The sequence below is a fragment of the Anser brachyrhynchus genome, assembly GCF_964034855.1.
Source record: "Anser brachyrhynchus genome assembly, chromosome: 4".
In the NCBI taxonomy this organism is placed as follows: Eukaryota; Metazoa; Chordata; class Aves; order Anseriformes; family Anatidae; genus Anser; species Anser brachyrhynchus.
In genome coordinates this window covers 53444767-53456889 of record NC_137698.1, presented here as the reverse complement: position 1 = coordinate 53456889, position 12123 = coordinate 53444767, and the positions used below count along the sequence as shown (strand labels likewise).

The 12123-nt window shown below is 38.6% G+C and overlaps 1 protein-coding gene and 1 long non-coding RNA gene across 4 annotated transcripts in view; both read right to left on the bottom strand.

Annotated features, from left to right (window-relative positions):
* KCTD8 (potassium channel tetramerization domain containing 8) overlaps window positions 1-12123 on the bottom strand; it is an 88739-nt gene that overhangs the window by 53583 nt on the left and 23033 nt on the right. Inside the window, exon 2 of one of the 3 annotated variants that reach the window (XM_080590263.1) lies at window positions 8654-11984. The exons of 1 other annotated variant lie outside the window; for it this stretch is intronic. In XM_080590263.1, the coding sequence (XP_080446389.1) occupies window positions 11539-11984 (446 nt within the window). In that variant the 3' untranslated portion in view covers window positions 8654-11538. Of the gene's footprint in view, window positions 1-8653; window positions 11985-12123 lie in introns of those variants that run through there. One more of the 3 variants, XM_080590264.1, reaches the window with a different exon arrangement.
* On the bottom strand, window positions 987-3131 carry LOC308194376. The gene is made up of 2 exons (XR_013950486.1): window positions 2092-3131; window positions 987-1979 (listed from the first exon to the last, which is right to left on the bottom strand). It is a non-coding gene; the product is annotated as an uncharacterized lncRNA (long non-coding RNA).

Below are 12123 nucleotides of genomic sequence, written 5' to 3'. Positions count from 1 at the left end.
GCTATATTTTGCATGGCTTTTAAATTAACAGTATTATATTTTTAATGTAGAGCATGTGTGTCCTGGTTCCAGTTAGGACAGAGTTAATTTTCCTCCTAGTAGCTGGTAGGGTGCTATGTTTTGGATTAGGATGAGAAGAGCGCTGATAACATGCTGATGTTTTAATTGTTGCAGAGCAGTGCTTACACCAGGCCAAGGACTTTTCAACTTCTCGCTCTGCCCTGCCAGCGAGCAGGCTGGGGGTGCAGCAGGAGCTGGGAGGGGACAGACCCAGGACAGCTGACCCAAACTGGCCAAAGGGGTATTCCATACCATCTGATGTCATGCTAAACAATATATAGGGGTGGCTGGCCAGGGTGGGGGGGCCGGCTGCTCGGGGATAGGCTGGGCATTGGTCAGCAGGTGGTGAGCAATTGCATTGTGCATCACTTGTTTCGTATACAGTATTATTTTTTTTTTCCTGTCTTAATAAACTCTCTTCATCTCAACTCACAGGCTTCACTTTCCCATTTCTCTCCCCCATCCCAGAGAGGGAGGGGGGAGGGTGAGTGAACGGCTGTGTGGTGTTTAGCTGCCAGCCGGGTTAAACCACAACAATGTGCCCAGAAATAGATCTACTGGTGTTGTTAGCAAAGCGTTTTTTTAAAAAAAGCAGTATTAGTCATATTAACAGCACTATTATAATTCATTTTTTTTTTATGAATTAAGAAAAAAAAGTCAAGTTTCAAAGTATTACTGAAGGCAATTAGTAAGCAGCAAGTCTATTGCCAACAGTTTGCATTTTCAGTGCCAGTCATGAAATGACATATGGATAAAAGCAGACAGGCTGCTAGCTGGCAACAGCGTAAGTCAACAATGAAAAGGACAACATTAAAACAGTCAACATTAGTGTTTTCCATGTCAGGCTGTTGATGAGTCCTTGAAGAGATTCAAGGACTAAAGAAGCAAAGGTAAAGGGAAACCTTGGTACTGATAAATGCAAAGAGGCAATAGCAATAATGGCACTGGACTTGCTATTTTTCTCTCTGAAGAAGGCAGCAAACTCCTACACAGATGGGAAAATAAGAGCAGGTGGCAAAAATGTGATGTGTGTGTAAAAGGACACTGAAGTTATTTGAGGTATGAATATCCAGATGAAATGCCACTGCTATATATGCAGAATATAATTTCTTGCCTGTGAGGAAATAAGGTCATACACTGCTCCTCTCTATGAAGATCCAGATGGAGTGGTTTTGATCATGTTATTACCCATAAAAAGTTACATTTTCTTGCTTTCTGCTTCTTCAGCCCCACAGGTCCCAATCCCCAAACACCACACCAGGGCTGTGACATGAGTGGTGAAATCCTGCTGAGGAATAAACACAACCGGCAGGAGCATGTGGCATTGCTCCTCAGGGAAAGAAGCAGTGGCCCTGAGCACAAGCAGCAAGCGCTCATTGTAAAGGGCTGCTGCAGTCACTGAAATAACGTGTTTGCTTGTAAATTAGATCAGCCCAGCTGGGATGCATTGAGGAAGTCAATGCGAGTGCATTTGCACCATGGGATTTGGTTTCAGAATTATGTGAATTAGAAAATAATTTTGAAACAAGAGAGATTACTCCCAAGTAAAACCATGCGGTTCTTTCAACTGCCCATGCTTGCCATTACGATCGCTTATTGTGCCTACTGGGCCGAAGAACGAGGCATAAGATGATATCATAGCCAGTTACATTTCTGCCTGTGTCATCTGTCATTGATTGGGGATTTCAGTCCCATAAATTCAGCAAACTGATGAGAGCACTGCTGCCCCCACTGCTGTGCTCTGATGAATCACTGCATGCTGCGATGTTGGCCTTTCTTTCAACTACGTCTTGTGAAGGCTGTTTCATCTCTGCATTACTTCATTGCCATCCTTGTGGTGTTGCCACCGCTTCAACGTGCTGCCAGATATTGCCATTCCACCTGTAGCAAATCTTAAAACATTAAGAGGTAAAAAAACTCTGAAAAAAAGATTCAGAAGAGAAAAATCATATCACTATTCTTGAAGAAGACCACTGAGCCATCCTAACCACATTGCAACATATCCAAAAAATTATCTGTTTGAAAGCATACCCAGAAGGAAGTGATAAATGAGTATATCACTACACAGACTATTTGATGTGACTTGCCAGATGCCATCCAAGAAGCTGGTTTTCTTGTATCTGTGCTGAGGCCCCTGAGCTTTTCAAAAAAGAACCTCCAGTATGTGGCAAACTCTTAACTGAAATTAGTCAAGATTACAAACACCTACTGTAGCAGTTTCTGCTTTTTGACAGGTGTGACTAATGAGTTACCAGCTCTTGTCATATGCAATGGACTTTCATTTGACAAAAAAATGAACTAGTTTAAGCTATCATCATCTCCAGTTGAATACTCAGGGTGCATAATGATGCAGGCAGTTGAGAGTGTCATAAAGAACTGAGGAAGACTGGCTGACTAAGGCATGTGTCGTGGTTTTGGCTGGGATAGAGTTAATTTTCTTCATAGAGGCTTGTAGGATGCTGTGGTTGGATCCTTGGTGATACCACACCAAAGCTTTTGGTTGTTGCAGAGCAGTGCTCACACAGAGCCAAGGACTTTTCAGCTTCTCATGCTGCCCTGTCAGCAAGGAGCCTGGGGGGCTGTGATGGTGTTTGTCTTCCCAAGAAACTGTTATGCGTGATGAGCCCTGCTTTGCTGGAAATGGCTGAACATCTGCCTCATGATGGGAAGCAGCAAATGGAATTCCTTGTCTTGCTTTGCTTGCACATGCAGTTTCTGCTTTACCTACTAAACTGTCTTTACCTCATCCCATGAGTTCTTCTTACGCTTTACCTTTCCAATTCTCCACTATCCCACCTGGGGTGAGTGAGAGAGTGGCTGTGTGGTGCTGAGCTGCTGCCGAGCCTAAACCACAACAGCTTGTCAGATCCTTCACCTCATGGCAGGTCATTTCCATAGCTGGACAAGGACAATGTGATCAGTATTGCTACAGCACAGCCTCCACCTGTGTCTCTGTTGAATGTATGGGATTTTATTCTAACACTGACCATCCCAATTGATATCCAGACACTCCTTACTACCTGCCACTGTCCCTTATGAGACACACTGCTGTTGTGCTCGAGGTATATGGGGAGTTGCCATCTCCCAAGGAACGTGCCCAGTTGAGGGTTGTGGAAGTATTGCAAGTACATCGTGTGAGTCTATGTTGTATGGATGGGTATTTCGCAAAAGAAGGAGCATGTGTATCTACAAGGGAGACTGCAGTTCTGGGGGACAGGATGAAAGTTGACAGCACGTAGACAGATAATAAAAATATATGTGGAAGAGATTAAACTGGACTTAAGAAATGTCACAGAAACTTCCCAGATAGACCAGGTAGTAGAGGCAGGAAAAAGAAGTTGTACATACCTAAACATACATAATGATATGCTGTAGTTCTGTATGCATACAATCACAGAGCTGTAGAGCCTGCCCTATGGCATTGCCCCGTGCAGATATTTGTGCTTCACTGCAGGTGGGTTAATCACCAAGTTGCCCTAGTAAAGCAGCCCTACAGATCTTCTGTGGAGCCAACCCTATCATCAATGGCTAAGGTTCTGTCTGAGATAGGAGAGACAGAAGGCATCACTCACACTACTGCCAGAAATCTGACAACTTCTACACTAGGGGTTTCAAAGAATCTGGAAGCACAAGACAAAAACTTTAGAAGACAGTGGAAGAGCAAAGGTTGTGGTTATTTCACATAATCTGGCTTAGCAAAATCAAAGATTGGCCAGATTATTTATATTCTTCTTCTGTGCTTATGGTGTTGAGCACAGGAATACTTAAGGTAGAGGAGAGTGTGCAATCTATTCCAATTTCCACCCACTTGCTCTTTTGGAAAGGGGACACTGCCAAAATGTGCTCTGATGAGAGATACACACGTTTCAGCCCCATATAGTTTCATAGCCAGGAGGGATGAGCAGCATTTAATGCATGCCTCTTCACCAGCTGTTGGCAGGCAGGAGATCACTGCAGGATTAAGTAAACAAAAGCAATGCACTTAATAGCAGATCAAGGTACCTGTACAGAACCATGTAGCAGGCTCGAGGACTTGCAGCTAAAGGTGAAGATACAAGCATTGAGAGGGAGTGCAAGAAAGAAGGACCCAAAACAAGACAAAAATCATTGTTTGGAAGTGTTGTTATTGACGGAAACTTTTAAGATATATAGCTCTAAGGATTTTGCTTGGCCTCATCTACAGACTGAAGAGGAAAAATAAAAAGTAAGGACTACACTGCAGGGACCCTCAGCACTCTTCTTCCATCCCTTGCCTACTCCCTCCTCTTTCTCTGCCTTGCTCCTATTCCTGTCAGCTCATCCATGCCTTGTACACTTCTGGTGACACCTTCAAGGTGTGGAGCACAGCCAGCCACTGGGGCAGGGTCCATGAGGTGAAGCTGATAAAGAATAGTCTGATTCTCACCATTTTGCTGCTAAGACAGAAAGCTGCATCACTGCTTTCCGTGTATTTTGTGCACACTTCACAGGCTCATAGCTGCTTACACATCTGGGTGAGGCTAAAGGAAGAGGTACTACTCAAGATGAGTACCTTCTTCAAAAATGACAGAGGGGGTCTTGCAACACAGACTCAGGTAGGAAGTTGCAAGGAAGTTTCACAGAGTTTCACAGCTGGGAAAGGCAATGACTCAATGACTGAGAGCTACTCAGCAAGAGGCAATCTTTGTGAACACAGCTGAAATGAAGTTGGTTTATTAATTGTATGAAAGGTCACAAAGATAGGTCACAAACGCAACAGGCTATTGTAGCATGGGAACAACGAACAAAGCATATTCTGCTGTGAGGCAGAGTCAGAAGTCCAAAATCTGAGTTAATATTGAAGTGTGAGTTACCAGTGAAGCGCTTTCCTAACAGAAATTGGTGTTTATATATAAATATATGTATCCTCCCACCATTTTTCTTTTATATATATTCATTTGCTAAGGATTATGATGAAAGTGTCTAGGAAATTGAAGACAAATGGTTCACTTTAAGAGCGGAAGCTATACTGATTTTACTGGTGGTCGTGTGCTGGTAATGAGGAATCCTGAAAACTAAAGATTTAAATATGAAACACACTCTTATCTTCATTACCATATGTTCCAAAAACAAATGCTACCTATGGTCTTACTAGCAACATCAAAGCTTTTGAAATTTTTGTGAAAGTCTTACATTTTCCACTTGGCTCAAAGACACAGAGGAAGGCTCTTCAAAGCCTTTGGGAATACATTGTAAGCACAGTTATATTAATAAGAAAATGCCCTGGCCTTGTAACAAAAAGACCAGCTTGCACATTATATCCAAGTCCACGGGGACATATGCAGGTGGACTAATAGGCAAAAATACCGATATCAGCTTATTTCCATTTCAACAGGAGCCTGATACAACATATTAGATGAGAAAGTTGGAAATCTTTCAAAGAAAAAACTGTTTGGTATTTTAAAAGCAACTATCTTTTTAGCATATTATGTGGAACTGAAGGCCAGAGGAAAAGATTGTTATTGAAAATCCTCATCTTTTTTCTTTTCCTTCTTACTCAGATAGTGCCTGACAGACACATGTGAAAATGTAGATTTTAACCTTTCAGATATCTACTTCACATAATTTCAGTGAGTGTAATATTATACTGTCATATTTCTCCGTGAGGCAGTTGATGATGTTGATGAAACAAATGGCATCTCATGATTACAGAGGAAATGCCACTGATTGACCAAGAATTCAATTATAGGCAGCTCAGGAAGAGAATGTGAAAGATTCCACAGCATTGCATTTTAAGACACAATACACTACTATGGAAGTAACCAAAAAGTGTAAAGCTTTTTACCCAAAACAGAAGTTTCTCTCTTACACCTTTGAATATATCTCAAATAGAAATGGCTATGCTAAGCATTTAAAATTACTTCTGTCAAAAAAAAGTTCAAAAACTTCACATTACTTGTAAAATTTACAATTCTATCTATCTCAAAAACATCATGATTATATCTTTTAAGTGGATTCCTATTCTACTATTTCCAAATAATGCTACAAGTAGTCCATAAATAATAAGCAAGATACAGATCGGTGTTTGTGGTTGAGAAGCAACGGCTCTGACAGTGCCAATGATACCTTCTGTTAAAATAAAATATTGTTTCACAGCCAAAAATAACATATGTGAATATGTGTATAATTGACTCTCTAAAACTCACGGCATGCTATGACAAAGCATTCAAAACAATTGATGAGAACTTTAAAATTCTGAATGTAGAAGTGAAAATACCATAAAGTGGGGCTTAATACTCACTGTGAAAGGGATCTGAAACAAAACCGTGTGAAATTTAAATCACATACTACTTCCTATTTGTTCCAAAGTGCATCTACTCCACATAAAGTTCTGAAGTGGACTGCCTTATCAATTTTCTGCAGAAGAATTACATTGCAGGAACAGTTTAAATTTAGTTTGCACCAAAAGCCCAAGGCGAGCAAAATGTCTAAGTTAGTAGTAAGAATGCCTCTTTGCCACTAGGAGAGATAATGAATCCTATTACTAAAACACAGCAGTATGCCTAATTGTGAAGTCACATGCAAGTTATGGCATTAACATTAGCATTTTTAATTTTAATCCATTTTTAATATAGTTTCCTAGCAAATTGGTACATAAAAAATGTAAAGAGGAAACAGCAGGCAACAATCAGCTCTTGATTATGCACTCAGACTCTGAAGGGGTTGGATAACCTAAGTAACCCCAAACCACGTATAATACAAAATATGAGTAATATTAGGCCCTAAGAACACATAGCAAGGTTGTTACAGATGAGCATGGAGCACAAACATCCCCAGGGAGGCACCCAGCAAGCAGTTACAGGCATATTGTGCATTCAGTTTGGACATTGCTGCACTTCTCCTGCAATGAAAGCAGCTCAGGCAGAGCCAGCTCCGGTATCTCTGCACCAGCAGCACATTTAACCCTGAAACTGAGTAATGCATCCATGGAAAATTAAGACCTGGCCATACCTGGCTGTTCTGAGTCCATTTGTTAAATGTGTCACCTGCAACTGTGGCTACAGCAAATGAATGGAAGTTTCCCTTGCCGGGTATTGTGTATTGAACAATGTTTTAACTGTTCAGATCTTCAGTGCATTAGCTATTTTTTCAATTTAAAGACTAAGATAACATTTCTCCTAACAAACTTTCACCCAGTATTATGGATGTTGCTTTAACCTGCCATTTTGTTTCTATTAGTTATTAAGTTTTGTACATATACTCAGGATGGAGAAGTAATTTACACTGAATTGACTCAATGCATTTTCTTTCTACTTTCCTTTCCTTCCATTCTATTTCAAACACATTTATTCATGTAATTCCTCACCTCAGTTTTAATTCTGCAATACACTGTATTCTCCACTTACTCACACGCTTAGTGCAGCCCTAATAAATACCTTGCAGATTCATATTAACTTCTCTGATTGCCTAACACTATATTTAAAGCAAATGGTAATCCCAATATGTCCTAGAGATGATGGGAGCAGTAAATCACACATTTAAAGTGTATTAAAATCTTCAGGTGTGAGGGACTATAAATGTTTAAAATATCACTACTGAATACTCACTGTGGGAAATAAGACTAATTGCTGTTATACCTCCTCATAATCTTATACTACCATTGTCTCTGGCAGAAAATAAACAATATGCTGGAGCCTATTTGTCTTGCTTCAGTTAGGAGACCTAGAAATATTTTTAGTACAAACTGTGAGAACAGCTACCAAATACAAAATATGACTGAAGGGTACTGCTAAACTCACTGACTAGTTGACTGAATATCATGTTAATGTTATTTTGTATTTACCTGTACAAGACGAAGGATTTTGAGACTACAACCTACTACGCTCTTTTCATCAACACACGCTAAATTTGTAACTTCCCCTTAAAATTACTAATATTTAATAAATAATATAGTTAGTACCATTTTAAATACAAAAATTGGACTTGACTTTTAAAACATTCAAGTGTTTAAGAATTCTATGCAGCTAATTTTCCTGAATATCTACATTAAAGCTCAGTAATAATAAAATACAAAAACAAGAATGCATTGGGTAACAACATACTTATTAAAAATTAAAAAACATATTTTAACGACAGGATAATTCAGTGCTGAATGTACAATGTAAAGTCATTTTAAGCTTAATGTATGTAGCTGTATGGGTACTGCGGTTCAGCAGCACGGTTAAAGAAACGTTATTAGACCAACACTTTTCTGCAGAGAAATATGCTGCTATTATCTCAGTGGGAGATAACCCTGGCCTTTAACTTGAAATAACTCAGCAAGTTACCTTCCTGATAAACAATGCAATATTAATATCACAGCTGGGAGCAGTTCTCTGAACACTCACAGCAGGTATCAAATTTGTTGCTCAATTTTTGTTGGAAATATAGCATTCCTTTCTAACGGACATATTTAGCTTCAAGAAAGAGGAACAGGTAGAGTTCAAGATATAATTAATTTTATATCAAATTAAAGGACAAAACAAACCACGGAGCAACAATTATTAAATTATAGCATGCACAAATGTTAAAAACTCTTCAAACCATGTGTGATGGTATGATGCAAGATTCTTAAGTTTAATATACATGTTAGTAGTACACAAATAAGCATATAAAAAATGAAAAGAAACCTTAAGGAAACACTTGTGTGTGAGTTCAATTTATGGTCTCAGAGATAACCAACTTTTTTTTTTGAATCCACTTTAAAATACATCAGTGATAATCCTAAGCATTTTGTATGCTTCTAAAATACAAGAAACAATGCTGTTTTAAATTGGAAAGGGTGAAAAGTCCAACATGGTTATTTATTCCACTTTTGAACATCACCGATCTTAACAGACCACTTCTATACCTTTTAAACCACAAGAACATCATGCAACACACACCATTTTGCAAGAGACTGAAATCAAATACAACACAGAAGTGCAGTAGGCTACTCCACTCAATTTCCAGATTATTGCTACTTGCATAATCAAGGAATTCTCTTGAAAAAAATAATAAACTGTACTTATCATGAGAATTTCATAACAAGATATTTTCCAATAGCAAGTGGTGACAAATGCAGCTAAATGTTATGTTATTTCATTCTAAGCTTAATTTTAACTGTAGCTCATTTTGGCATTCATCACAGTTCTTCTTCCCTTCTATTAACACCTGAGATACAAGTGCACTGAAAAACTCAAGAATGGAAAACCAGAATTTTCCAAAGGAAAAACACATGCTGCAGGCCAAATTTGAAAACTGCTGATTCTGTCTCTGATGTTTAACTAACATTTCATTATCATTGTGAGGATTTTTGTTTTGCAGTAGTCAGAGTTTTAAAAGCAACTTATACGTAAATTTCAAAGAGCAAGCTAGTATCTGTTTGAAAAGAAAGTCTTTGTGAAAAATAGACTTTATTCTAAAATATGTAAATGCCACAATAATGATAAAGTCTCATTGGATGTACTCTATACAATTCTAACATTTTTTCCCCCCAGAGGCTCAGATGCAGAAAATAAAGGTACTGGGAAAATTAGACGAATGTTAACACTATCAAATAAGAGTACACAACAAAATCATACCTTGATCATGTTAGCAAACAAACACAGGAAGAACACAGCTGTTCCTAGAATGGACAAGAAGGCCTATGTAAACTACCAGCAAATAAGAGCAAATCACAAAAAGAATAAACTGATTCTGGGTAGAGCTAAGGCTGGATGTTTCAAGGTGGCTTCTAGCCAACAAAAGTAGTGACAATGGACAGAGTAATAGGCTTTAAATTAACATAGACATATTAACAGGACTATGTACACTTATTTATTGAGGCAAGGGGCTGGACCTGAGCATCTGCAATGCCATGTCCAGGCTTATGGCTTATTTTTCTACAAAACCAACCAGTGCAGCTGAAAGTTGCAGCGAGGCTGCGACAAAGCTATTTGCTTTGTTGTCTCAATAGGTCGCTGGAGGAAATCTAGTGTTTTATCTTTATCCTCTGCCTTAAGATATAGAATGTATTCTAAATAAAGATTGAGAGACCAGGTAATTCATCTCATCTGATTCTTAGGGATATTTGATTTCTAATTATATTTTGTTCTTTATTGATGAGATTTGAGTTACCATACCTTTCTTACAAACGTACACACTGGATTACGTAAAAAAAATTAGGTTCACTTCTCAGAGTGACTGCTAAGAGCTTTGCAGGAAGGAAGACTGACTGCGAACAGAGGAAACAAAGGTGCTGTCATTCATCTCCCACACAGCTGCGCTAGAAAGAACTGAGAATATCTAATTTCTGCAGACCATAGCAGAATGATTGCCATCAGCTCACAGGAATAAAATTATTACTGTATTCTATTAATTTACATATGCTTTAACCTATGTGAAAACGCATCAGACCATAGCCAATTCCTCACTGGACCTTACTGGATACAATCCTTCATACTCTTCCTCAGCAGAACCGCTCAAATGTTAAGAATTTGTATTTTGGGGTCCACTGCAGTATTGCAGGAATTACATCTGCCAAAAAGTAGATTTTCAGAGAATGAAAAACAATGAGGTGTACAATGCTACAAAACAGGCAATTCTGGTGATTTTGTTAACACAAAGGCATGTAACACTAATTAAAATATAGGATTCCACGTTTTATTGCATATTTTTTCATAAAAGTTCTGTAACAAAATGAAGCTAAAGGCTGCAGCTATCCTCCCTAAGCTCTTCCATCCTATAAATATAGCAGATGAATAAAACTTTCATGACAATGAGAAGTTAAATCGTCTACACAGATTGCCACTGGACACTTCTGCCTTCATCCGCACATCATGCTGATTGCTGTTCATATTGCCACTATGAGCCAGGACCCAGAGAAATGCAAAGCATAACTCAGGATGCCAAACTGATCCGTTCATACCATACAACAGAACCATGTAATAAAATCAAACTTTTGCAAATGTTCTACAGATGTTACTACGGAAACCTATTTTTTTTAATTTTATTTTTATTTTCAGAGAGTCTATTCCCATTTGTTAAAATGTTTTTAAGTTCTCTTAAGTCCTTACAATTTTTTGTAAGCTGAAAGGAGAAGTGAGGTAAAATTTCCTTTAACAAAAATCACTATAGTCCAGAAAAAATTCCACCCTCCAGCCAGGAAAAGGAGAATTACAAACACAGGGTGAAGCTGGCCAGACCAGTGATTCGGCAACCTCTGTCTAAAGATTTTTTGGCAAATACTTCAATAAAAAATTAACAAACTCACCACTCCCCAGTGATTTAAATAATGCAAACAGAAAGGAGCAACAATATATGATACATCATTTACAAACATATGGAAAAAGTGATGTGACTTTAAAATAACATAGGGAAATTAGAATTTTTTTTTCTTTCTTCATTGTGTCATACAAAAATATGGAGCTGCTCTGAGGGATTTTCAACTGGTTTCTGACAGAGTAAATAAATAGTTATTAGTACTAGAAGGTATAGATTGAAGGTTTTAGGGCAGATATTCTATTTTGCAAAACTCGTTTCAACCGATTCTTTAAATGTCAAATAGTAAAGCAAGTACACTAAGAACACAAATGATAAAGTATTAGGCACATCCACAAAGTCCAAGGGGAACACACAAGTGAACACATCATGTTCTGGGGTTTGTATTACTGTTTGATTAAATAAACTGTATTTAGTCACTGTGAAAAGAAAACGGAAAAGGTCTCTCTTCTCAACTGCTTCTGTCCTCGTTCTCAGTTTCCCACGTCTTTGAAGCATCTCAGCTCCCTTCTTGGTATGACAAACTTGGCTTTCCCAAGCCAGTCCAAGGAAAAACAGCGCTGGCACAAGCTGCCCCTTCTGGATGTCAGAAGTGAAGGACCGGTGGTGGGCAGCAATTTCCAACAGGCCGGTGAGCCTCCAGTGTAGCATCCCAGACTGAAGGCTGTCAGTACTACAATTGTGAACTAAGAGAAAGAATAATTTTAATAGTGATACTTAGGATCCTCAGGACCAGCAATTTTGGATATTTAAATTAAAATGCCAGTTCTGTTTTTGCCTCCTGTCTGTATACAGCACTGTGATCATCACAGATAAATATCCTGT